The 25,784-nt window shown below is 45.9% G+C and overlaps 2 protein-coding genes across 2 annotated transcripts in view; both read right to left on the bottom strand.

The window, feature by feature from the left end:
- The window catches only part of LOC119379517 (uncharacterized), a 44,624-nt gene extending 22,400 nt beyond the window's left edge, over positions 1-22,224 (bottom strand). Inside the window, exons 1-4 of the mRNA XM_037648817.2 lie at positions 22,159-22,224; positions 21,911-22,084; positions 21,644-21,841; positions 21,314-21,559 (exon numbers count right to left, since the gene is read on the bottom strand). Of these exons, the coding sequence (XP_037504745.2) occupies positions 21,314-21,559; positions 21,644-21,841; positions 21,911-22,084; positions 22,159-22,182 (642 nt within the window). The 5' untranslated portion in view covers positions 22,183-22,224. The remainder of the gene's footprint in view (positions 1-21,313; positions 21,560-21,643; positions 21,842-21,910; positions 22,085-22,158) is intronic.
- Positions 22,205-24,433, bottom strand: LOC119379516 (uncharacterized). The gene has a single exon (XM_037648816.2). It carries the CDS (start codon positions 24,206-24,208, stop codon positions 22,343-22,345), a length of 1,866 nt encoding a protein of 621 aa, XP_037504744.1. The 5' UTR covers positions 24,209-24,433; the 3' UTR covers positions 22,205-22,342.
- Between the last annotated feature and the right edge of the window lie 1,351 nt (positions 24,434-25,784).

The following is a 25,784-nucleotide window of genomic DNA, read 5'->3' as shown; positions in this document are numbered from 1 at the left end:
CTGACTCCAGTGTTTATGGTAGCTGCAACGCATGGCGCTTCAGCCAGCATGGAAATCATGGGTAGTACGTGGATTTGTCTAAGGTTCGTTCTTTATGCTCCGTTTGGCTCCGTTTGTCACCTGCAGCCGCTTCGTCACAAGACGGTGTTCAGCAAACGTTCAGTAGTTCCACTTCACCACCTTGACCTTTTAGGCTCACTGATTCAATTCGGGTCACGAAATTCGCAACGATTCCGTCTTTTAGGCGAAACAGACACCAAAACACAACAATAAACAACACCACAAGTGCGTTCGCAGCTGCAAGCACGAAGATTAGGCAAAATCATCAACTACCCATCATTTTCATGGTAGCTGAACGATTGCAGCGCCAGAGTTCCCTCTAGTAAATATTGTAGGAAGCTCTATCGCCCAAGGTGATTGCGACGCAATGGCATAAGAGAGCGTCTGCTCTAAAAATTAAGTATAATGTTTATAATTCACAGCGCGCAATATTAAAGGAACATTCACGCTCTCTTGAACTAAACAAACCAGCGCTAGAACATGTAAAAGCCATAAAATAGCCAGTCAGGTTAAAACCCCGTTCCAACCTGTATATTTTTTCTTATTTCGTTTGTTTTTTTTATTTCGCGAGATAGCGGTTACGGACACCGGCGGCGGAGGGCAACTACGGCGCCGAAAAAGGCCTTTGTTTTGATCTCATAACAGCTTTTGCTGCAAAAAATTACACGTGTCCCTCAGAAACCACGTATTTATTTATTAGACGCAATATTAATGACAACTGACAGACAATAATGCCGAGGAAAATATGCAAGATGTTATTTGTAATAATTGGGATATAAGTGTGAAGAAAGTGGACGAAAAGATAACTTGCCACCGGCAGGGGCCGAACATGCGACCTTCGATAACGCGGCCGATGCTCTACCACTGAGCTACGGCGGCGGTCATCTCCCCGTCCACTTTATAGGGTGTATATGAACATTTAAACCTAGGAGTGTTAGTCAGCGCCGATCGCAGCCATGGCGATGAGTGTCTGATAAGATCTGATAAGATCTTCGAGAATATTCTCTTTTTTCCGTCGCAGTAGAAATGAAGTTTGATTGTATATCATGTCGTAAATTTCGTGCGAGCACACGAATATGGCGTCATCTCTGTGTGCACTGTACCGCAATGGTAAGGGCTGTCAACCACAATGCCACAAGTCAACTGCGGTTCCTGCTTTGTGTGGCGCGGGTACGTTGCACTTGTGCCGTCTGTGCGTCGTTGGTATCATACGACCCAGAAGGGGTCCTCGAAAAAAAAAAAAAATTCGGCAGTACCCACGTACCGTGGGAGTCGATGTTATGCGAAGCATGCGGTGGGAAGGTGACTGTGGCGTAATTTTTGTTACTGAGCGAAACGTTACAAAATGACGCTAAACATTTGTATAAATTTTATACGCACACCTATACGTTGCCGAGCCGCGTATGTGTTATATAACCAGTTGTTTACAGTTCAGTAACACTGCCAACGGTAACGTGGGTATAACCAACACCAGAAGTGGTAAGCTGACATGTAGTGTTTATACTTGTCCCTTATGATGGAGAACGCACGCACGTTTCACGAACCCCCGTGTGCATGTGTGGAAGAAGTTCTTGACAGTTCATCATCACCGTGGTCCAGCTGGTCATGACTTGTTATTGGATTTAGTTGTGATCGCGGTGACGTGGGGTCCATGTGTAGCCAAGTATGATGTATAGTACAGCTGTTGGAAATCGTGGATGCCTCGGTCATGTCGTCTGTCGATGTAGCCGGCGACATGTTGGAACCTGAAGTCAGGGTTCGCGTGGTGAGGTATACGCCGTCGAAGCTGGTAGGCCTGGATAGTGCTGGTAGACCAACAACAGTGGATGGCGCTTGTCGTATTCCTAGACTATCTTGGCGTACGTGGCCTACGTAGCCTAGTCTACAAAGCGGCTATCAGTCAATCTGGCATCGTCCTCGCTCAGCATGAGGCCATTGCCCAGCCTCGTATGAAATGAAGATGAAACTGCGTCGTTCTGGCGGACTAAGTGCACTTTACGGTGCGATTGTGTAAATATCATACGTTACTTTCGTTGGTGTATTCCTCCGGGGTCGAGCAATGCTTCAATATTGCTTGCTGAATCATAGGAATAAAAATGTAGCGTTTATTAGACTGCTATAAAAACGAAGCCAACACTGGAGCCACAGACGTTAATCTCATATGACGCCTGCATCGTAGGAGTACACTGTTAGAACAAAGGGAGTGCCCCGACGCCCTTTGCGAGAGTTTTGGCTTGTCCCGCTGGGCACTCCCTTTTCCGGGGTGAAACAACTCCCTCTAGACAGGGAGTGATTCAACGCCTCCTCATGGAGTACAGTACTCCGTCTGCGATAGAGTGAAAGCACTCCTCCGAGGGAGTAAAGCTATCACATTGAAACAGCTTTGAAATAAAATTAATCGAGCACAGAAAATGGCACATTCATACGCGCACACATTCACGCAACCAAAACACGTAGAGCGCTCGCAACCAAAACGCATACATTAGAGGATTTTAGTCTGTCCGGCACACCGCTATACGCAAAATGCTTTGCTTGTACCAGAATACCGGGTGAGAACTGCGCATGCGCACGCCCGGTAAACATGGCCGTGCCGCCGAAAGCGATTGCCGTCCACCTCGAATCTATAATGTGCCCATCGCGCGCTCTGTCGCTCGTTATCTCCGAACTGATGCTTTTATTTGCTTTAGGTTCACGTCCTTAAGCTTCGACAGCAAGGTATTCGTGTCGATTCGGCACCGTTTTCGAGAGCCATACTCAAATAATCAATGATGTAGGCTTAGCGAGTGACAATCCCGGAATCTCGGAGCTCATACATTATGTATTTGTTAGTTGTTTTTATCCTCCACAGCTGGCGCAACTTGACGTGGCGGCAGCGACGGCACACGCTATCCGGTAATGTGCTAGGCCTTCGCTTTACCGAAATACCACACAGACTAAAATCCTCTATTAAAACAGAACGTTCCCGCTCTCTTAGGGAGAGATGTGAACGCAGGTGCGATGTTAGTGAGCGTTTCGCTACACTGTTAGTCAAATACTCGCTGGAATCCACGCCTTGCAGGCAGGAAATCCGTTCAAATTACGGCCGCTGCTAGTCAATTCATTATGCGACTCCGTAGGCGGCTCCCAGAGAAAGCAACACAATAGCCTTGACGCGGCTTTTGCAGAATTTTAGTTTATATTTTTCGTGGCTAGGTACGGCCTGCAGCGCTTACGTGTGGCGTCATGTCAATAGGCGACCCTAAAGTGGCAGCGAAAAAGGAATTGCGGCTCTCGAACAGCGTTTCACGGAATAATTTCTGCAATAATTGTCTCTAGGGATAATTAGGAAATGGACATCAATGTAAACACGCACATATAACAACACATACAAATCGCACACGACACAGGAATCGAACTCATAACTACAAGCACCGAGAGCATACACTCTAACCACTACGCCAAAGAGCCACCGGATGCTTCGTTGACTTTTAACGGCCTTATATATTTACAAAGTGGTTTGCAACGAGACGGCGGAGCATGCTACTTCTTTTTTTGCATCACCGGCGTGTGGATGAGGTTAGTAAATAGTTAGCGCGGCGCCATGAACTCACGAAGGCCACCGTTAGCACCTTCAGCTCCGACTTCCGTTCGTCATTTGTCGTGCCGCAAGAGAAATGATAAACCTGTGTTTTTTTGTGTGTTCATCATGCATCGTGGATGTTTCGCTCGCCCAAAACTTTGCTGATACCGGCGTGAGAAGTGCCTTTAGGCAGCGGAACTCACGTATGTGTATTCTACGAGCGTGTGCTGTTGGAGGAGTTTTGGTTATTTTTGCCGCGAGCTGCAAGTGTCTGCAGTGCGTTCTCAGCTGTTCGAAGACCATCATCTGTCGCGTGTTTTTGTTACGTACGTCGATGTCAGAGTTCCAAGGGCATTTAACGTGCACCTATACAAGCATGTGCATTTATTGCGCGTGTAGGTGCTGTTGCGAGCTGCAGCCACGCAGGGTCAGCGGCACCTGAGCAGTTAGACGAATATTTGCGTGATGAGCACTTACGCGCGCTGAGGCACGACATACAGTGCTTCTGAATTAGTCATAGTCAGTATTTAATTGCTTTCATGCTCGGAAACTAGCTACCCTTTTACTAAATAACCGCTACTCTTCCGTATCACGCCGCCGTCCAAATGTATGTCGAAGGCGTCCACCAAGGTTAAGCACGATGTCGATTAATTCGCGAGTGACATGTCTCCCTTAAAATAGAAAAGATAATACTGTTGCACTTCTGTATTGCGAACCTACGCGTGTAGTTGGCACTACCCCTGAAGAGATTGTGTCGTACCTATTTTTAAAAAAAGATGGCATTATTGTATGCCTCAGTGAAACAGCTGTTCTTCAGAAAATAAGGTTTGATTTTAATTGGTAGGATATTTTTGTCACGGCAGGACACAACTTGACTTTTTCGTGAGTCAGGATTACACATAGCACGAACATGAGTGCAGCAGATAAATAAAAACTGAAAAAAGTGGGTGCCATGTGCACTCCTACCACCTCGTGTACCTGTAGTTGATGCCCAAATCTACTATAAAAATTATGCGACCATTGATAAATGACCAACCCATCAATGATCGATCACAGTGGATCGGTTTCCGTTTACTGCGTGTCGCTTATTCGCACGATGTTTTGCAAGAATCATCGGTTCAACCCACCTGGTAGAACGCAAGCATTATCTGTAGCATACAGTGGTTCCAGGGGGGCGGGGGGAGGGGGGGTCCGCGAAAGGCATCTTCGAACAAAAAACAAAATACGCCTTTTTTGAAGAAACAATATGTCCAATGACAGCGGCCCCTTCCGTTTCTTTTGTTTCACCGCATAACAGTTATGCATTGCGGCGGAGCTGACTTATGCTTTCCATAAGGCTTTAAAGGGGTCATGAACCACTTTTCCAAGTAATGATCTAATGGCCTCAGTATCGGAGTGTACTGCCTCCCGAATCGATTGCCGCAAAAATTTCTCGAATCCGTCAAGAATCAGCGGAGTTACGGGGGTTTGGCGCACGCTCCCAGCGCTTTCTCTCTTTTCTCGTGCCGACGAGCGCACTGGAAGCTAGACAGGGAGGAATGGCATGGGGGAAAGAAGTTACGCCAGCGCGCGTCATGAAACGCGATCGCTCTCCCGCTGTGATTCGCTTGCGCGAGTGCGGCTACCGTGTACTGAGGAGTGCGGCGCCGGCAAGTGGCGGCACCCCGCGGCAAGAAGCGCATCTGATCCGAACGCCGCTCTCGATTTACGTCGGCTATCGGTCAATAAGCATGCTATGTCTCTTGTGACGTACAGCGGACAGACGCCCCGCCCACCGACGAGATTGAGAACCGGCCTCTGTTTGAAAAGAGGGTGCCTGGGGAAACGGCAACTTCGCGCTCCGCTTGTGGCCATTACGCGGCGCGCACGACTGTAATATTTGGCAGAGCAGTTCATAGCCGTGTCAGCTTTCCGCAGGATGTGTTTTTTGAATCAGCCCAAGGGGTGCTTCATGACCCCTTGAAGCTTTTACTACAATTTTCTACCACATGTGCTTTTTCAGGCTTGCATATTGAAGAGAAAGCGTAGCAAGAAACAGCTGAAATGTGGCGGCAGATCGCACAACTTAGTGACAAGCTGCTCAGATTGAATTGGCGTGGCACTTTAGTTTGACCATTCTTTGCCACGGAGAAACACAAGGCACCTATTTCACGCTGCATGTTGTGCAAATTTATAAGCCCCCCCCCCCCCCTTACTTCTCAATGCAAGGGGTCCCTCATCACTTCCACCAGTCGACAAGGGGTCCCCAAAACAGCCATGGCTGAGAACCACGACCTATATGTCAGAGCCTGAATAATTTCTTTTACATGTACAAGGACATTTTTGTCTGAATGTATTACACATTCTTAAACCTCAAGTGATACAATAAATGCTGGTTGTAGTACTTTATTTGAATCAAAACAATAACATCCACAATATCAATGTAAATTATACATTTTCATCTACCACAGAACCTATGCTCATTATTGAACAGATGAAACAACATACACAATGCAACTTGAGCACTAATTCACAGCAGTAAAATATTATGAAAGTATAGTTCAAAAATTCATCACAAAGCACGACACATACACTTCGCAATGCCAGTGTGCAAGTACAACCCAGAGATTGCATGCACAGCAGTGGCGTAGCCAGGGGGGCACACAGAGCCCCCCCTCGCCCCCCCCCCCCCCCCAACCCGAAAAAAATTTTTGCCTATGCCCCTGATGCACAGAGAACTTGGTGTCTGCTTACACATGAAGGCAACTCGATAAGTAATAAATGCTTGCAACACTTAGGCATGTTGGTGTAACATTTTTCTTATATGTTGCATTAGTTTGCCCTCAGGCATGAAAACATGTTACACGTGATTGTGCAGTTCAATTTTTTGTATAAAGACCTGTGGTGTCGACCATAGATCCACCTCCCAAGGTTTGTAAACACAGTCGCCTTTATTCACATATTTTTAAGAAATAATGTAAATTTATAAAGTTAAGCTTGGGAACATGGCATTATTTCACAACCCTATTCACCCGTATTATTATGCATAAGTAGTAGACCAATGGTTACAATGTTTACATGCCAGCTAGTGCCATCAAATGCGACCGGAAAATTGGTTCTTCATCACCTTCAATAGCTCAATTTATGGCTCATGCAGAAGTGCCACATTGAAAATGAATCTGAATACCGTGACAGGAAAGTTACCTCGGGCAATAACATGCTTTGAATTAAAAATTGGCCATCAATACTGGTGGTGGCTTGGCACATTAGAGCCAAGGACTGGACATGCCATGAGGTTGAATAAAAATTGAAAAGGGAATAAATAACGGCTGTAACACAGTCAAGAACCGTGCTTAGTAAATTAAATGAGTTTACATTGAGCATCTTTTCAAGCCTTGTAAAATTTTCAAATGCACACTGTTATTGGAAAGTTTGGACTCAGCACCGTGCATGGCACAGTGCAGCAGTCCAAGTGCTGACAATCCTAAATACTGAGAGATGTACAAGATCATCAGTATAGTATACTGTAAGGCACAGGAATGTTCACAGAAGAGACCGTCTTGTAGAGAAACAGGTGGGCCAAAACTGTTGCTGCTTTGCCAAAAGTGTTCAGTCTTCCTGAAAAAGATATCAAGCGAAGAAGTCCATTAAGCTTTCTGCATGCATACAAAATACCAACTTGGCTTCTCTTACTGCAGACTTTTCCAAAAAACACAAAAATACAAAATTAAGAAGGTGCCAAGTATTTTCTTGTGAGATATGCAATGAGTGTGCAGCACACTTACATTCTTGTAATATCTAGAAAGACGCAGCATTATAATACAGAAAGACGAGGCTCATTTGCTTGTCCATGTTTTGCAGCCATGTTTTTATACACGTAGCAAAAGAACAAGGTACAATAGCTAGTGTGCAGTGTTGCTTGTTGTTTTGTGGAGGCAACTCCTATTACAAAAATAATTCATTTACCCTCAAAACTTACTGCAAGTTCTCCCAAATAAATTATTTAACATTTTAGGCTAGACGGGACAAAATATAGATATATAGTACTTATGAGGCATGCCACAGTGGCCAGCCTCGATTTTTTAATTTACATTTAAATATAAAACTCTGCTTATGCCAAAGCAGCATCTAGACGTTGTCTTTCTCACAGCACTTCGGACTAAACCAGCGGTGCACATAGCACCTCCCTGTAAGCACTGCACCATCCTGCTTCTGCCAACTATAAAATACGTGCACATTGAAAATTTTCTATGCTGCTTACTGCTTGCTATTACTTTAAATCTCCCCTAGCCAACACAAACTAGACAAGCAGTTAATATAACTATCAAGTGGATATGAATGTAAAAATTTTCCTAACAGTGATAACTTAAATCACGAGGCGCATGCAGCCCATCCTATGTACTGTTCACCTCTGTTCAGCACATTTACTTATTTGGAAAGTCTAGGAAACTTGTAACAAGCTGGTTCAACCTTGTGATTTCAATATAGAAATCAGAGCATGGAGGCAGTGCATTACCTTTCAAATTGACTTTCTTAAGACAAGGTATTGGACAAGCATGTAGCCAGAAATATCTGCTACTGTGAATTAAAACTTACACCTAAATTTCATAGTTCAGGGCTAAAGCCTAATTTCAAGCAGTCACAACCATAGGTCGGAAACTCACTCATGAGTCGACTCATTCAGACTTATATCAAGACGCGAGCCTGAGTGAGTCCTACTCAGTAAAGTTTTTGTGAGTCTGAGTTTGGGTGAGTTCGGTTGAGAAAATTATGGCGAGTCTGAGCCTGAGTGAGTCCGATTGAGGAAAATTTTGGCGAATCTGAGTCCGGGTGAGCCCTTAGCAAAATATATTGTATGAGTGAGTTGGAGTGAGCTCCACATTTTTTGCCGACCTATGGTCCAACGTCAGCGTCAGCTTTATATTTATTGATCACAGGCGTGATTTGCGGAGGTTGAGGGGGAGGAGATGCCTTGACCCCCCCCCCCCCCGCAAACTTTTTCGCAGGAGGTTACTGATAAAAATATCTCGCGTGAGTCATCTCTTTCAATAAAAAAGGTCCTGTTGAATTGCAAACTCTGATAACTCGTGTTTGAGGGTACGAGATCAAAAGGTGTTAAGCAGAGCATCGATTATGCGAGATATTGGTGTTAAAGAGCACTGACACTATGGTAGAAAAAGCTATTTTTAGGCTAGCGGACTCATGAGTCGACTCAGACACAAATTGAGCCGTGAATCTGAGTGAGTCCAAGTGAATTACATTTTGGTGAGTCTGGTCCGAGTGAGTCCGGTAGAGAAAAATTATAGTGTGAGTTCGAGTGAGTCCGGATGAGGAAAAGTTTGGCGAGTCTGAGTCCGAGTGAGTCCTATGGGCAAGATATGTTTGGTGAGTGAGTCTGAGTGAGCTCCACGTTTTTTGCCGACCTATGGTGACAACAGGACTAACATTTGTGTCGCAAATTTGTGAACGGTTTTGCAACTACCGAACACAAAAATAAAGTTAAACACCCTAATAACAATGCGCTGGTGAGCTTCAATGTATATCGATGTACATGCCACTTCATTGTTAAAATGCATCACAATACTGACCGTTTGAAGCAAAACGGGAAGGCGAGCTAGTTGGCGGGTAATAGGCGAGGTTCAAGTTTAGGTATATATTTTCTGCTGAAGCAATAAAGCTTTCAGTTGTGAGTAAGCGCTCGTGATGTGCACTTTCTTGTCCTTGTCTTCTTAGCACTGCCGTTATATAAGTACTGACCATTTCGCCAGGTACACTACGAATCCCTCACAATAGAGTTAATATCATGCTACAGGTGTCTATTATTGAGGCACTCCACTGTAAATTCAATATAGTGTTATGCGTGTGAAAGAGTGCAAATGCAGATTCTGCATACTGTATCGGATGACTGAGATAACAGCTACCATGAAATTGGACTCAAAATCGTGATACTCTCAATGTTTCCAGTGTATCAATGACATGCTTCATTACACACAGGTATGCATTGCACAATTCAGAAATGGATTCTATTTGATCACACTCTCCTAACGAGATTGCTGCTACCAACCCAGGTTCTGTGAAGCATCCAGATGAGCTTCAAGGGTTCTTATCAAGCTGCTGGTGTCCACAGCTGCATAGCGTTGCTGTGCCATCTTGAGCACCATCTGCAAAGAAAAAAAATTGTACAGATTTTTGCAGTGACTCACTATTTCATGCTGCACTAAACAGCTGTAAAGCACACCAATACCTAATTCAGATAACTGGCATAAATTCAGTTAGACGTCCATGCATAAAACAATCTTTTAACTCTAAATTTATTATCCTAATGCACTCGAACACCAAGAACTAATTCAATATATATAATACAAAACTAGCAGTGTAGATAAAGCGTTTTTTTAATCTCAGGGAAAACAGATTCCAGAGCTGTTTCATCGCTGCACCCGTTTGATGTTAGCATTGAAAGTGCTGCTGTGCTTCTTACGCAAAAGTGAGCTAGACAGACTTTACGAGGCATCATACTCTTCTTTCCTGTATTGTTTTTTTTCTGTAAAGTTTCTTTTGTATTATCCTTTATTCCTCGTACCCTCTTCCTTTGCACAGCATGGCCAGCCAGTTTACGAACTGGCTAACTTGCCCGTCTTCCCATCTATATCTCTTTCTTTCCTTCATTTTAAGTCTTGTAGCATTTACAAATATACACATCAAGTTCAGTAGTGTAGTGTTGCCAACTGCACAAACATTCATAACCTACAGCCAACATAACCTACAACTACAGCCAACCACAAATTTCACTGCCTGTGCGAGACTAGAAAGCAAATACTTCCGGTTTCAAGTTCACTCCACACCTACCATTTCGTCAAAAACACAGCATTTGAGTTTCTGATAAATTAAGTTTTTTGCCTTGTATCATGCTAATGAAAGAGCACAAAACAAAGCACGATACAGCATGGAGTAGGTGCGCAACAGCACATCCTTTGAGAATTTGCGATACAGCCATCTGGTGACCTGCGTGCCATTGTCTACTGCTTCTGGTGCTGCACTAAACACAATATTTACATTCACTAAGAAGCATGAAGGTAGGGAGCTTACATATGACTTACAGAAGTAAACCATAAGAAATTACGAAAGGTGTTCTGTTCTTGCTGAACATTAGTTTTTTTTGTAACTGTGATACTGTTTAATGGCTGCTTAGCCTTGCTTCAAAGCTTCATAATAGTCTTATGAGAGTCACATTTTTTTAATGATTGTCCCTCTGCCATCAGTAATGCATTGAGCTGACTTGCACTGATGGTGACTGAATAAGCCTGGCACAGCTCAGACATCTTCAAATGGATGATAATATTCACATGAAATCCAGGAAAGTTCAAGCTGTCACTAATTATGTCACAAAATTGTCACTAATTAAGTGACAATATCGTAAAATGCACGTGCTTCACCATTTATTTATTCAAATCTGTTTAAATCACCTCACAGGCTCCTACATCGGAGTATTGTGTGAGGGGGGTTACATAAGTAGGGGGTAACAATAACTGGAGCATGTGAACAACTTCATACAATGCTTATTGACGTAATACAGAACACTAAAAAAAGAAACAAGAAAAAAAAAAGAAAACCAGAAAACGTCCTTATACAATAGGTAAGTAACACATCAATTAAAAATATTGCCGTTACCTCGGCCCTAAATTTGGTTGCATTTCGAATGTTAACGATGTGCTCCGGAAGACCATTCCAATGAATAATTGCTTGTGGCAAGGCGGACGAATTGAATGCGATGGTTCTACCTGAAATGCGTTGGTAGCTTAATGGGTTATTCAAACGACGTGAGGTGCGGAAAGGTTTTACGAGAGGCAGCGATGACTGATGGGCACTATAGAAGATCTTATGAAATAAGCAAAGCAATGCAATTAGTCTGCGTGATTGCAAGGTAGCAAGAGAGTGATGATTTAATGCTTGTTACGCTGGAGTGACGGTTGTAGTTCCTAGAAATGAAACGTGCGGCACGATTTTGAATAGCTTCAAGGGAATTAATTAAGTAAGCCTGATGTGGTGACCAAATGGGTGATGCGTACTCTAAGTGTGGGCGAACGAATGTTTGATATGCGAGTTTACGTGTAGTTGCGGGTTTTACGAGAAGCAGTCACTGCCACTTAGCTGACATATAAACGCTGTCACTTAGCAGACAACGCTTACATAATATGGCCACAATCATATCTATGCAGCATAATTTATTCGCTCTAGTCCAACCTAATGACGTAATTACCCTATGGTATGCTGTTTCTTTTTTTGTCTTAGGGACGAACAGACTGCGCAATGCAACATTGTTATCGAAAAGTATTCCCACTTACTAGTATTAGGGAGTTTTGGAATATCGTACGCCAGGCCCGTAGCCACAGGGGAAGGGGGGAGCGAAATTCTGATGGATGGGGTGTTTTACCGAAAATGAATTATGAAAATAGGCGTTTTTCTAAAAAAGTGAAGGGCGCAACGAAGGGCTCCGGAAGTTCCGCCCATCTGTTTTTCTTTAACGTGCACTGACATCGCAGAGTACACAGGCGTTTAGCGTTTCGCCTCCACCGAAATGCTGCCGCCGCGGCCGAGATCGAAGTCGCGACTTTCGGGTCGGCAGCCGAGCACCGCAACCATCGTACAACCGAGGCTGACAACTACAAATGAACCAAATAAAAACAAAAGCTAGCCTTAATGCACACATGACGGAGTGATAACCGCGGCGTCTCGCTTGTTTATATTTTCTGAAAGCACGCTGCCGCATTCAGGCTTATGGCATGCAAAGAAATTATATAGCACAAATTGTCTTCATTGAGGCGTACGCGCTCTTTGATAGACAGGCCGTGCGAAGCGTGTGCCTTCCCAAAAGCTTTTAAACGCGCATCAGGCATCACACGTATGTGCGCGTAATGCTTTTCCATTCTGCTTTTTATTGTACTACTTTCCACGCGACACACTGTGCAGCACTACACACGTGAGCGACGCCAAACTGAAAACACAGAAACACCACTTACCGTTCGCATTTCCGACTGTGCCTAACCAGGTGCAAGCTCGCTTGAGTCTCCAGACCATCATGAAACCAACACGAACACGCTCACAGTACGGGATGTTGCACTGCCGTCGCTAAATGCCGTTCATGTCCAGCGTTGAGATCACAGTCGCGCACACACAGGACACGGGCACGCACAGCCGACACGGCTGAGCGATTCGGAAACTTCGATGACCGGGCAACGGAAGAAAATGGCGAAGGCAGCGACGGGCGACGGCGAGACTTCGACTGTAGCACGCACGCTTCTCCTCTCCTGGTGTGCGTGTCTGTGTGTGTGTGTGTGTGTGTTTTTTAATTTGTCTTTCCTCGCTCGCACATGCGTCGTAAGGTTGCGCTATCGTGTTTCTCTCTCGGCGCCTCATGTAACAGCCCTTCCGTTTAGCGGCCGCTTGAAGGAAGTCGCGTTTATATATATCTTATTTTTTTTTTGACGCGATAGCGTCAAAGAGCTCGTTGCGCAGAAATTCCGGTGTCGGCGGCGTCAGTGTCATTGGTTCTGAGCGAAAGAGCAGCGTTGGAACTTGGTCGTGAGCGAGAATTCGAGGTAGATGCAAGGAGAGAGAGAGGTCGTTTGCACTTTGGCTTTTCTTGCGGCACTGTGTACACGTCTCCATCGAGAAGCGAAGGCAAGCTAGCGCGATTGAGACGGCGATAGTGTGTGTGTGTGTGTGTGTGTGTGTGTGGGGGGGGGGGGGTGTGCGCGCGCATGCGTGTGTACGAATATCGCTGTCGCGTTTTAAAAGTGAAACGTAAGTGTCCCCCCGCCCCCTTTTTTTTCTTTCTTTTTCTCGGACTTTCTGTCCACAGCATTTTATTGCGTACGCTGCAGCGTGCCTCCTCTAGTCAGTTTATAACTATATAGGACCTGACTCAGAGTGTGCGTACGTGTGAGTATAATCGCGTAAATTTATGATCGCAGATTCTTTGTGCATGTCAGCGGTTTTCGTCGCGATAAGTTGACGAGGAATGTATCGCCGTCACTTCATCGATTAAGCTACTGCCAAAGATATTAGACTGCACGAACTTTTCTTTACAGCTCCATATATTTGGAGAGCTGCAAGACTAAAACAAGCTCTGAAACAAGCTCTTATATGGCAGGAGAGTAAAAGAACCTTTTACTCTCTCGTGAGATGCGGGAGTGAAACAGGCATCTTTGTGCGGCTGCGCCCCGCTCTTTCATGAATGCAAGATACTCTCGAGATATCGTAACAAGACAGAGCGCGAAATTAACGAGGCTTTTCATATCAAGACGAAAGGGGACATGAGCGTTAGTGAGCCTTCACTCGCCCTCCTGGAATAAGAGATAATGTTTTTGAGCAGTTAACTTGTACTTTTTGACTCGTGACAGATTCGTTTTTGCCTTTGACTCTGATGTGTACGTGATAGTTCTTGTTTTCTGTTTTCAGCTATATATTTCCAGGTGTAATAAATTTACACACAGTTGTTCGTCAGCGCTTGTGTCGTGTGCTCAATCTTTCTCCGTCCCGTTTTTTGCGCTGTTCCCCTCAGCATCATGTACCAACTGGCCCTTCAAGAAACCCTCCTGAAACAGGCACTTTACTCTCTTTCGCCAGGAGGAGTGAAAAAAGGCCTTTTCACTCCTCCTGGCAAAAGAGAGTAAAGCGCCTCCCTGAGAGAGAGTATAATGATATCTGCGGGAGTAACACAGCTCTGTAACTCTCACTGCAGGAGTTTCAGTTTTTAGAGTGTACACAGCGTAGGAGTATCGTGCAGGGTTTATTGCTTTTTTGCAAAATTAGATAGCCAGCACCACAACCCCAATTGACGTTGCACCGCTATTACGCCTGCGTAGGCTGTTTGTCCAAACCAGCTTATAGACCTGGCGTGGATCTGTGGTAGAATACCTGATTGCCACGAATAACAGCGACGAACAGGCGCGCCATGGTCTCCGTTTTCGTTTGCTCTGCTTCAGCCGGCTAAAAACTTGATGCTATACCAACTAGCGCATACTGTTGAGAAATAATCAGCCTTTTACAAGCGATTGTCAAAAAAATGCATTTATACAAAACACAGTAGGCTGCTCAATTAGCCCAAGGCTGCCCGCTTCTTGTTGAGTCGGGCCTCGGCAACTGCACCAAGAAACAGCAGCTGCCGTTGCAATGTATGATGACGCACGTATCTAAACACTCAAGCTATAAGCGGAACCTCTAGGGGTAGCTGGCACGATGACCTAACCGGGGGCGCGTCACAAATAGATGTGCCTATTTCGACCGGCGGCGCCGCTGCAAAAGTTAAATCAGTCACAAGGTCCTTTTGGTTCATAATGAGTCGGCGAAGACGCTTTCCTGTCGTTGTGACCTCTTTTTTGGATGCGCTGTCGCCAAATGCTGCACACAGTGGGCGACAGTTGCCGCGCTAAGGCTGAAGTAAGCAAGGTTACTTGCCGCTTCGTATTTGCGCTATACTTGTCGCCTTACGATTTCATCTTGACCAAGCAAGTAAGCGGTCAAATGGTCTGAGCTAGTTAATCTAAGGGCGGTTTCTTACGCTTCTTCCTCGGCACTTATTTCTTTACAAGTCCGACATAGACACTGCCCGCAAAACATTAGGGGCGACAAGCCGTGGACGGTGTCAATGTAGAACTTGCTGAGTCCTCGTGCGCTGCTGTTGGAATCAGACGTGCAGCGTCACTGCAGCGACAGTGGCGACGGCCGTCGAAAAGGCTCCCTCCTCGCAGCGGAGTCAGGTTTGCCATGGTCTCTCGAACATGTGTACACGGCAAAAATGCCGACTTGTACATACACTCTTGCGTGTGGGGTTGCAGTAAGAACGCAGCCTGCCGGTTTGAACATTTCGTCTGATTGATTTGACAGATGATTTACGCTAAAAAGACCGCATGAGGAGCCCGTCCTTTATTCTTTGTTTTCTTCCGTGGCTGGACGAAACTCTTCTGGGAATTTTCGCCTTCCCTCTCGAGCCACCATGCTCTCTTCTACTGGCCGTCTGAAAGCGTCAGCTTCTGTACGCGCACTGTCCTTCTTCCCCCCTCCATATTTATCGGCGCACGAAATAAAAGCTGCCTGCAAGGCTCAATGCCGTGCCTGGTGCAAGCACGCCGTGGCGGTGGCCCTCCGCGTGTGTACGAACCTTCAGTGCGCGTCTAAGAAGGCATCGGCACGCCCCAGACTGCAGACGAAGTAACTAATCAGCCAACTATTCCCGAATAAGAGTGAGCGTCCGTTCAGATTGTGCGAGGGCATCTTTTGGGGTACGTGAAAATAGTACGAACAACACAGGACGGCCGCTTCGTGCAGCCGTTTTTTTTTAACGCTGGTAACATGTGAAATAGAGCCAAGCAACTAGCCGAACTTTCTTCTAATGCTGGCAGATCATGAAAGAAGCGAACGCGCCCGGCTGACGATAAAAAGAATCTTCTGAATGTAACCTTTACAAAACAGGTATGTAACCGGAATGCATAGCAGATAGAAAACACAGCGCCTCTAAACTCATGTTGCACTGCACGCTCATCATTTGTGCGACGCGCTTTCTGTAGATATCCGATGGACCGACGGCACTGCGCCTCTCACGTAACAGACGTGATTAGCGGCGTGCGTCACCGCGAAGCAAACTACTCTGTTCGAAATGTTCGCGAACGTTCTGTATGCATCAGTGGCCGCAAAAAAGCCAGCGGGGATCGCTCTGCGTTGCCGTTGTCACGCACCAACGTTCATCACACCCAACTCTACGCGCCGGGAAGGCAACACGAGATGGGAGTGCGGTGGCGCCACCGCACTCCCATTGCACTAAACATTGCACTAAACACACTAAACATTTTTACACCCTTAAGGTTATGAAAAGGGTGTTAATGACATTAACACCCTTTGTCGCATTGCACAACACCCTTTTTGCTTTATATACACCCTAAGAGAAGGGTGTGAGCGGAAAAAGGGTGTTAATGTCTTTCATAAGGGTGTTAATGGAAGAAGCGAAGGGTGCACACTGAAGCACTAAGCTGCATCCATGCATGCATATTAAAATCGCGTGCATAGCGCAATGCGTCTGTTGTTGTACTGCCTTTTCTAAGGTTATGATGTCAGTGACATTACAGAAACAAGGAAATGGTGGAGCCATTGGCACAATGTTAATTCTCGTGATATTTTATTTTCACATACGGTCCCTACGTAGGAGGGCCCGCTGCGTGTTGAGACACGCCCTGCAGGACCTCAATAAAGTTTACCATACCATACCACAGACAAACGACGAACATTGCGTCACAAAATACTACAAGACTCGAGAAAATGTACAAGAAAATCAGCAAACACTTTTTTTGCACAGGCTCGAGGTGTGCCCTACCATTTCATATTTTCCACTATACGTATCAAACGCATTAACATTTATACGAGCTATTGCCAGCACATATACAAATTTAGAAGCAATTTAGAACAAAAGTTGAATTCATTACAAAACCTTTCTGGGTATAAAGCTGTAAGTGGGACAGAAAACATCCCGCCGGTATGAACACTTTTTACAAGTTTTGGTATGAACACTTCTAATTGTTCACTTAGCCAATAAAATAGCCAAAAAAGACTTACTTTGAACAGACCAAGGTATAGGCTAATATAGTACAATTGTACATGTGGAATGTATACAACATAGAGCACGCAATTCTGACATACATAAATATACATACATTACACACTGATGCATAAAGTTTCACGACCCACTTCTTTACGCGCGTGCATTGGAAAATGTATCTGGGATATGCATTTTTCGTCCACAAACATTAGAGTAAGCCGAGGCCTCACTGAGGTTCATTAAACAAGATGGGACACAATGACACTTGCCTCGTGGCACTAATTAGCCAGCTAATGTAAACATTACGGAAGCTATCTCTTCGACACCCGAATTCGTACCACTCATCCATGCAGGGGAAACCTGCAGGGAATTCATTATCGGTAACATATACCATGCCAAGAACTGGCTGCACAATTTCTCCACGTTAATGGTTTCCGCACTGAAGCACTTGGAAAAGGAAAGCAAAGATGCGGAAGGAAATCAATGTCACCTTAAGGGGACACACATGAGTAACAGTAATGTTAGCACCTCGCTACCGAACGAGGAAAATGAGAACATAGGCGTGCTCAGAGTTCTACATCAGGGAGGGGGGAGGGGCAAGTCTCTCTGCAGCAGCCCCCCCCCCCCCGCCTTTGCACTTTGTCGAGTCCGAAAGGAACAAAAGAAGCTCAACTATGGATGCAAAAATGCAAATGAAGCGATGGCGTGCTTCTCCCGACGACCACCGGGGGCAAAGGTAGGAGGTAAACTGTGCTTCGTATTCACCATTGAAGGTCCTCGGTTGACATTATTGTCGAATAGCATGCGCAGCCATAACCCTGCGCATTAATGATGACGTGAGAGGTTCGACAGAGTAAATGTATGAGGCAGAATTGGCGGCCCCTTACAGATTACTTGGGAAAGCGGCCGCCACCCCCTTCCCTGCTCCCCTCGTGCGCACACCTTTGGACCAGAGAGTTCCTAGGACACCGCGAACTCCATCCATGTATACATGTCGCCTCACATGCTTCGCCGATTTAGCGCAGCGCGTGCATGACCGCGCATGCTCGTAAAACTTAGGGCATCGCAATAAGTGTAAGTCATATGCTGTAAACCCAATGATCCCTGAATGCGCGGCACGACGCACGCACTGCCAACTCCTATCCCACCGTTCAAGGTTGAGAAAAGACGAATACTACGGCAACTACGGGAGAGAGCGAGAACTGCGCACGCTATGACATAGTATTTGAAGTGTAAGGTACACACACAGAGCGCCACTTTCAACAATGTTTATTTCGAAAACAGCACAGTTTATATGCCCATCACGCGCTGTCACAAGTGTGTGTGTACTGTCCGTTGTCGTTGCCGCACCTTACACTTCAAATATGCTAAACCGACACGCCCATTCTGCCATTCTTACACATTATGCCATCGCCTCCAAGATAGCGCACCGTCCATCTCGCAAGCCAAGGCTGTGCTCTAGCTGTGCGCTCCCTCCTTTGCTCCTGAACCAACGTTACTAGATACCTTTTTCAGTTTGCAAACTCCACCGGAATGCGGCGGCGAAACGCGGCCCCTTTCGTTTCCCGCTCCCTAGATGGCGCTTCCGACGCCTTTGGACATCATGCTGTACATGGCGAGAATGGAAAAAGCGCTAGAAGGTAGCAACATTGGATTTAATTTGTCACACAAACAGGTCGGAGCGATGGTTGAGCAGAAGCTTCCAGGTCTATTTTATGCTGATGATATTGTCTTATTTGCGGACAGTCAAGATGATATACAGCGACTGGCAGATATATGCGGAAGGGAGTGTGAGGCTCTAGGACTAGGATTTAGTGCAACAAAATGTGGATTGATGGTATTCAATGATCACGGAGACCATACAGTATTAATACAGGGCCGAAAAATACCGAGGGTAAGCGAGTACAAGAACCTCGGAGTATGGGTAAATGAGGGGGATAGATATATGGAGGTACAAGAGAAAGCATCGGTAGCAAAGGGAAAGAGGAATGCTGCAATTATGAAGCACAGAGCTTTATGGGGATACAATAGGTACGAGGTGCTTCGAGGGCTGTGGAAGGGTGTGATGGTTCCGGGGCTTACATTTGGGAACTCAGTGGTGTGCATGAAGTCAGAGGTGCAATCAGGAATGGATGTAAATCAAAGGACGGTGGGCCGCCTCGCGTTGGGCGCTCACGGGAAGACGACAAATGAGGCGGTAAAGGGTGATATGGGATGGACAGGCTTTGAAGTGAGGGAAGCGCAGAGCAAAATGAGATTCGAAGAGAGGCTGAGGAAAATGAAGGAGAGTAGATGGGCAGAGAAGGTTTTCAGGTATTTGTATAGAAAAAGCGTTGACACGCAGTGGAGAAAAAGAACTAGGAGGCTCACCAGTAAATATACGGCTGGCAGTGCGGGCGATATGGCAACAAGGAGCATTAAGCGGAAGGTCAGAGAGGCGGAGAGGACTTATTGGATGACAGCGATGGAAAAGAAGCCGGCTCTGAGTAACTACCGAAAAGGAAGAAACGAAATAAGGAGGGAAAGGTTTTATGATAATTCAAGGGGAAGCGCTTTACTGTTTGAAGCAAGGTCGGGCTGCCTTAGAACGCGTAGTTATAAAGCGAGATTTAGTAACGAAGAAGAACAATGTACATGCTGCGGGGGAACTAAGGAAACGATGGAACATGTACTGATTGAATGTGGCGATATTCACCCAGGTATACGTGTGGGCACGAGTCTACATGAAGCCTTGGGTTTTAGGGACAACAATGGAAAGCTGAACACGTCCGCGATAGAAATAAGTAAGAGACGGTTAGAGTATTGGTGGCAGAAAAGTAGAGATAAAGAACAAAAATAAATAATGGGGGAAAAATAAGGTCATAGCCTGGTGGCAGACATGTCACCGCCCCGTTTTAAAGGGGACGCTCATAGCATCCATCCATCCGACCGGTCGCCGCATCGTAACAGAGCCTGCGCACAGTGTTAAACGGTATTTACGCAGTTAATATTTTGTAAGGGGAGTTATTTTCCTAGATTGTGAGCGAAGGTAGTTACGAGAGCTCAAATAAAGCAGCAATTGAGCCGGTGCCACACGGCAGAGACGCGAGTGCGGTGCCTGAATCTTGCGGGACTTCTGTTCATTCAGCTCTATTGCGTTCCTGCTCTTTAAAATTCTATTATATATGTTAAAAAATTGTTGACAGTGGGCCATAGCATTAAGGCTAAATGCTAGAGGGCTATGCACTTCGATTCAGGTGCAGGTTAGGGCAACCCCAGTTGAACGAAATTTCCGAAGCCTTTCACTACGACGTGCCTCACAATCATATCGTGGTTTTGGCCCGTAGAACCTTAGATATTCTGATACGATGAGCCACACAACGCAGCGATCTGATGCCACCGGTGATTAAGTGTAAAGCCCATAACCACTCGTTCTTTCCAGATCACTCATTCCTACGATTCGAATATTTTTTCCAAAGATAGATACCGAACTACTTGAATAAAAGCTTGCCTTTTTTAAGGCTATAAAATGCGAAAGATATCGAGAACAGAAAAAGTGAAATTAAACACAATTTATTGAACGCTGCGACAAACTGAAAGCCACTTTTTTTTTTCAAGGGCAACAGCCAGAGTTACAGGAGACGTGCTTTTTTGTTCGCTACAGCCACCTTTTCCTTGCTTTCTAACTTGTGGTTGAAATCCCTGGAGAAGAAATGCATTCTCGTCACAATGACAAAGTTCAATATTTGGCAAGTGAATGTTGTTACATGCTCTGAACAGCCCAAGCGAGCAATGCTGCACTTTTCAAGCTCTTCCAGCACCTTCCAAAAGATGGTTTCACAAGCACCAGCCTCATCTAATGTTGAAGAAACAACATCATTCACAACTCTCATTACACTTAACATTTTAGCTGTTGGATGCTTCATGCAGCCTTCCTCGAAACTTCTATAAGTCGTCAGATATGCATCAGAGCCAACTACGGGCTCTGCACTGCTTATATCTTCTAAGCACAGAAGGCATGCTGTATGCTTTTGAAATTTGTACACTACATATCCACTCATGTAGTACACAATAGCGTCGTCCACTTCTCCTTTGAAGTAAGAGTGGTCGTCAATCTGCTCTCCCGACTCTCCGGATGTTTCACATACAATTCTTAGCAGTTTTTTCTCTATAAATTTCCGCAAGCAAGCATGTTTGGTGCGCTGAACTTCTCTTGTTGTCCGCAATGTGTCCTGTACGCTGGCAAGCACATTCCCTGGTACACCTTGCACACTGCCGCGCATTGCGGTCTTTATAGGTGTGTACAAACTGAGAAGGCGGAAGATCTGAGTAAAGTTGACCACGGTAGGGTGAGATTCATCTCCTCCGAATGAACGAACAAGTCCGAAGTGGCGCTGGAAAACAGGAAGTTTGTTAAACTACAACCAACTTCATTACTTATAGCACAACACTCAAAGCACCAGCAATCACATGCTCACCTCCAAGGGATCCTGGTTCAATTTTGCTGTCAAAACATAGTGTGCGCCCTCATCCAGCAAGAACTCGATGACTTCAAGCGTTGACATCAAGGTAACACGCAGAGATTGAGTGGTTTGTTGCGATGCAAAGAGCTTGAGACCTTGCTCCACGGAGTTCTTTTCTGTGGAATTCAGCATTTCCAAGAAGTCCTTGATGACCTGAATGAATGAGGTAAAATATCCGCACACTATAAGCATCAACACGTATGAAGATGAACCAGAACTTGCCTGTATTTCCTTTGAGTGGCGTTTGATGCCTCTTTCGGGTAGCTTTATGTTCAAAGCATCGAACAGGTCATTCAGGTGTCTGGTGAATACTTCGGTTCCCTCAGAGCCCCTCAGGCCTTCAGTACCGGCTTCTCTGTATATTCGGATGCCAATAGCCGTTCCGCGGCTGAACAGCTGTAAAAAAAGTGGATTGATAAGTTAGTTGAAAAATAACCCAAACAAGCCTACGCTGTCTTTAAAGGTACCACCTGTGTAGCAAGTCGGACACTCATCTTCTGAAGGTTGTCTGGGGCAACATGTGCTTTTGTCAGTTTTGGCACGACTCTTGTATGTTTGCACTTCTCAGCTTCGTACAGGGCAACATAATGTGCGAAATTTATCTGATGATCCCCAGCCTGAAAGAAACAGAACGTTTTTAGTATTTGGTTGCAACTAAATGCACAGATTTACTCTTACCATTCCATAGGTGTGCTTTTTCAGGTGATTTCTGATGCACTTGACTATGTGCGGGACGTCACAGATAAAGAAGATCTTCTGTGAGGGTCCCCAAGGATGCTCGATGCTGTTGCATGGTGACATCATGTCTCCTGATATACCCAGGTTTGTCCACATTGAGCGGTTATTACCAGCTCCATCGCTTACAACCACAAGCACTGAAGCATTATGCTTGTGAAGCTGCAACACGGCACTCAAAAGGAGCTGTGCAAGGATCCGTCCAGGTGCAGCACCTTTTGTGGCAAAAGACGCTATGGGTTGAACCCAGCTCTCAAATAGTGGAACAAACATGAACACGAGTGCGTGGTCAGCGAGTTGGTCAGTGGTGACATTTGTCACATCGCCATAGTCAACGAAGCCATCCATCTTATATGATGTTTTGTTGAAAGCAACAGATTGCTTGAGCTTTACCTCATCAAGCAACAGAACACCGCACCTTTGAAGATGGCTCTTCTTCTGAAAATGCTCTTGGATGCTCTTCAGCGATACCTCATTAAAGCCATATCTGCAGGGAATGCCACTAATAATCTGACGAAGGCGTGCTCTTGTAGGAAGAGGCAAAACATGCATATCAGATAACAGCTTGTAAGCTTTAGGACTTGAAATCTGCAGCAGAAGGCATGTCATCAGCCATTCTTCTGTGTATCGCTTCCCATTTTTTGCCTTTGCCTTTGCTACCTGAAAAGCATTCTTGAAAGCCAGCTGCTGTTTGGCTGGAAGAATGTCAAGTGCACGTTCCATCCTCTCCTCTGTAACATTCTTGAGTTGTTTTTTCACGGTGGCTATCTCTTTCTTCAGCTTTTCTCTCTGAATCGTCGCTCGTATTGCCCTTCGACGCAGAGACTTCACTTTGGTACTCTTAGATTGCAAGCTGTTGCTTGTCTTGCGCCGCCGTGAAAACAACTTGGACAGACTGCTGCATTCCCGACATACTGCTGTCAGACATAGAACTGTGCACGATTTGCGATGCCATGTTTCCCCATTTTTAACGGCCACAGATGATGACAAGACGTGCGGGTAATTATAAGCAGGGCAACCTTCACAAATATTCAGCCTTTCAATGCGTGAAAGTAGGCACTTTAAATCATCGCACGATTTCAATTCAATTCCCGCACCAGTACTATACACAGCTGATGTAACAAGTTGCCCCTTGGCACTGACAGACAAGGTCAGGCGTTTCGACACTACCACAGCCCTGTCGATCTCTGGAATTTCTTCTCGCATTGCCAGCTTGTACAACACGATTGTAGTGCCAACAACCTCGAGCGACCAACCCTGGATCCGTTGGCCTGCTGCTGCTATGTCAGACAACTCGCTGAAGAGCTGTGTGTTGTTCTCTAGCGTAACACTGTTTTCACTGCCAGCACTGCTATCGTTAGGGACGCCGAAGTCCGGTGTCGCAGCTTCTTGGTCAGTGTCCGTTTTATCTTTTTTGCGCTTAGGCCGAGTAGGTGTACGCACTGTTGGGGCCTTGCGTTTTCGCGCTGGCTTCGACAAGTACTTGGGGCAATTGGGAAAAATGCGCGGCACAGCATCTTCCTTAAGAGCCCACTTACCACGTGGTATGACAACAACGTCACCATGAACTTTGTGCACGTAGTCCTTCACAATATCGTCCTCCTGAAAGTGCAGGTCACAAACAGCACAAGAGCGTGACAGCTCCTTGTCTAATCTGGGTATTGCGCGTTGCCACTCTTGAAGGCGCACGTCGTCAGTGGGCGGCTTGAAAAAATGTCTTTTTTCGTCCGCGGATCTCGTTGAATCATAGCCGCTTCGGCAGCCAGTCACAAAGCAGCGAGGCATGTTTTATCACATTTAACAACCGTCACATGACACATATGAGAGATGTAGCTCGCACCCGGCACAAGATCACATCAGCGCTGACGCGCCGGCGCCAAGCCGGTCACCACGTGGGGCACGGTAACCGTAGTAAGTTGCAACGGGAGCACACACTGAGCGAGCTGCGTCGATTTGGATCTCGCTGGGACTCACAGGGACAGCGATGGCTACGGAACACACTTGCACGCAACAAAGAAGCACCCAACTCACACCTGCTGTAGCAGCAGCAGCGTCGGGAACAAATGGCCAGAGGCACCCTTCGCCGGCCGTCAGACCAGTCAAAAAGCGACGAGCGCGCCGCCTCTCGGCGGTACAGGGAAGGGTGACACCCGCGGCGCCCCAGTTTGCAAACTGAAAAAGGTAGCTAGTAACGTTGCTCCTGAACAATCGGCAGTCACGTGATGGCGCGTAGAATCACGTGGGGTGCTCTTAGCCTGGAAGCCAGGGCGCCAAGGGAAGCCGCGCCGGCCGCGCTGTGCTTCGTTCGCGCTTGGCTGTGGTTCTGCGTCGTCGTGCGGTATAGTTTGGGGCGAAAACTAGAAGCAGCGCGAAAAAAACGACGACAAAAATAGGAACACACACAACAGGACTAGCGCTGTTGTGTGTGTTCCTATTTTTGTCGTCGTTTTTTTCGCCCTGCTTCTAGTTTCGCATCATGAACCGACTCGCCCAAACCTACAAGTTGTTGTGCAGCTGTGATTGGTAGAGACATCAGCAGTCATGCAAGCACTGCGGAATCAGGGCATCGACGAAGCCTATATAAACATAATGGAAGAAATCTACAGCGCATCCACAGCCACTATAGTCCTTCATAAAGAAAGCGACAGAATCTCAATAAAGAAGGGCGTACGACAGGGAGACACGATCTCTCCAATGCTATTCACCGCGTGTTTACAGGAGGTTTTCAGGGCCCTAGATTGGGAAGAATTAGGGATAAGAGTTAATGGAGAATATCTCAGTAACCTGCGATTCGCTGATGACATTGCATTGATGAGTAACGCGGGAGACGAATTACAGCTCATGATTACTGAACTGGATACGGAAAGTAGAAGAATAGGTCTGAAAATTAATATGCATAAAACTAAAGTAATGTGGAACAATCTTGGCAGAGAACAGCGCTTCGCGATAGGTGGCGAGACGCTGGAAGTTGTAAAGGAGTACGTCTACTTAGGACAGGTAGTAACCGCGGAGCCGAACCATGAGAGTGAAATAACTAGAAGAATAAGGATGGGATGGGGTTCATTTGGCAAGCATTATCAAATCATGAATAGTAGTCTACCACTATCTCTCAAGAGGAAGGTATATAACAGCTGCATCTTACCGGTACTTACCTACGGAGCAGAAACCTGGAGACTTACAAAGAGGGTTCAACTTAAATTGAGGACGACGCAGCGAGCGATGGAAAGGAAAATGATAGGTGTAACCTTAAGAGACAGGAAGAGAGCAGAGTGGGTCAGGGAACAAACGGGGGTTAAGGACATCATAGTTGAAATTAAGAAGAAGAAATGGATGTGGGCCGGCCACGTAGCACGTCGGCAGG

The sequence above is a fragment of the Rhipicephalus sanguineus genome, chromosome 1 (assembly GCF_013339695.2).
Source record: "Rhipicephalus sanguineus isolate Rsan-2018 chromosome 1, BIME_Rsan_1.4, whole genome shotgun sequence".
Taxonomy (NCBI): Eukaryota; Metazoa; Arthropoda; class Arachnida; order Ixodida; family Ixodidae; genus Rhipicephalus; species Rhipicephalus sanguineus.
This window is presented reverse-complemented; position numbering and strand designations above follow the sequence as displayed.

Excerpts from the sequence above, each read along its gene's own strand:
- LOC119379516 (XM_037648816.2), bottom strand. The coding sequence starts at position 24,208 with ATGCCTCGCTGCTTTGTGACTGGCTGCCGAAGCGGCTATGATTCAACG.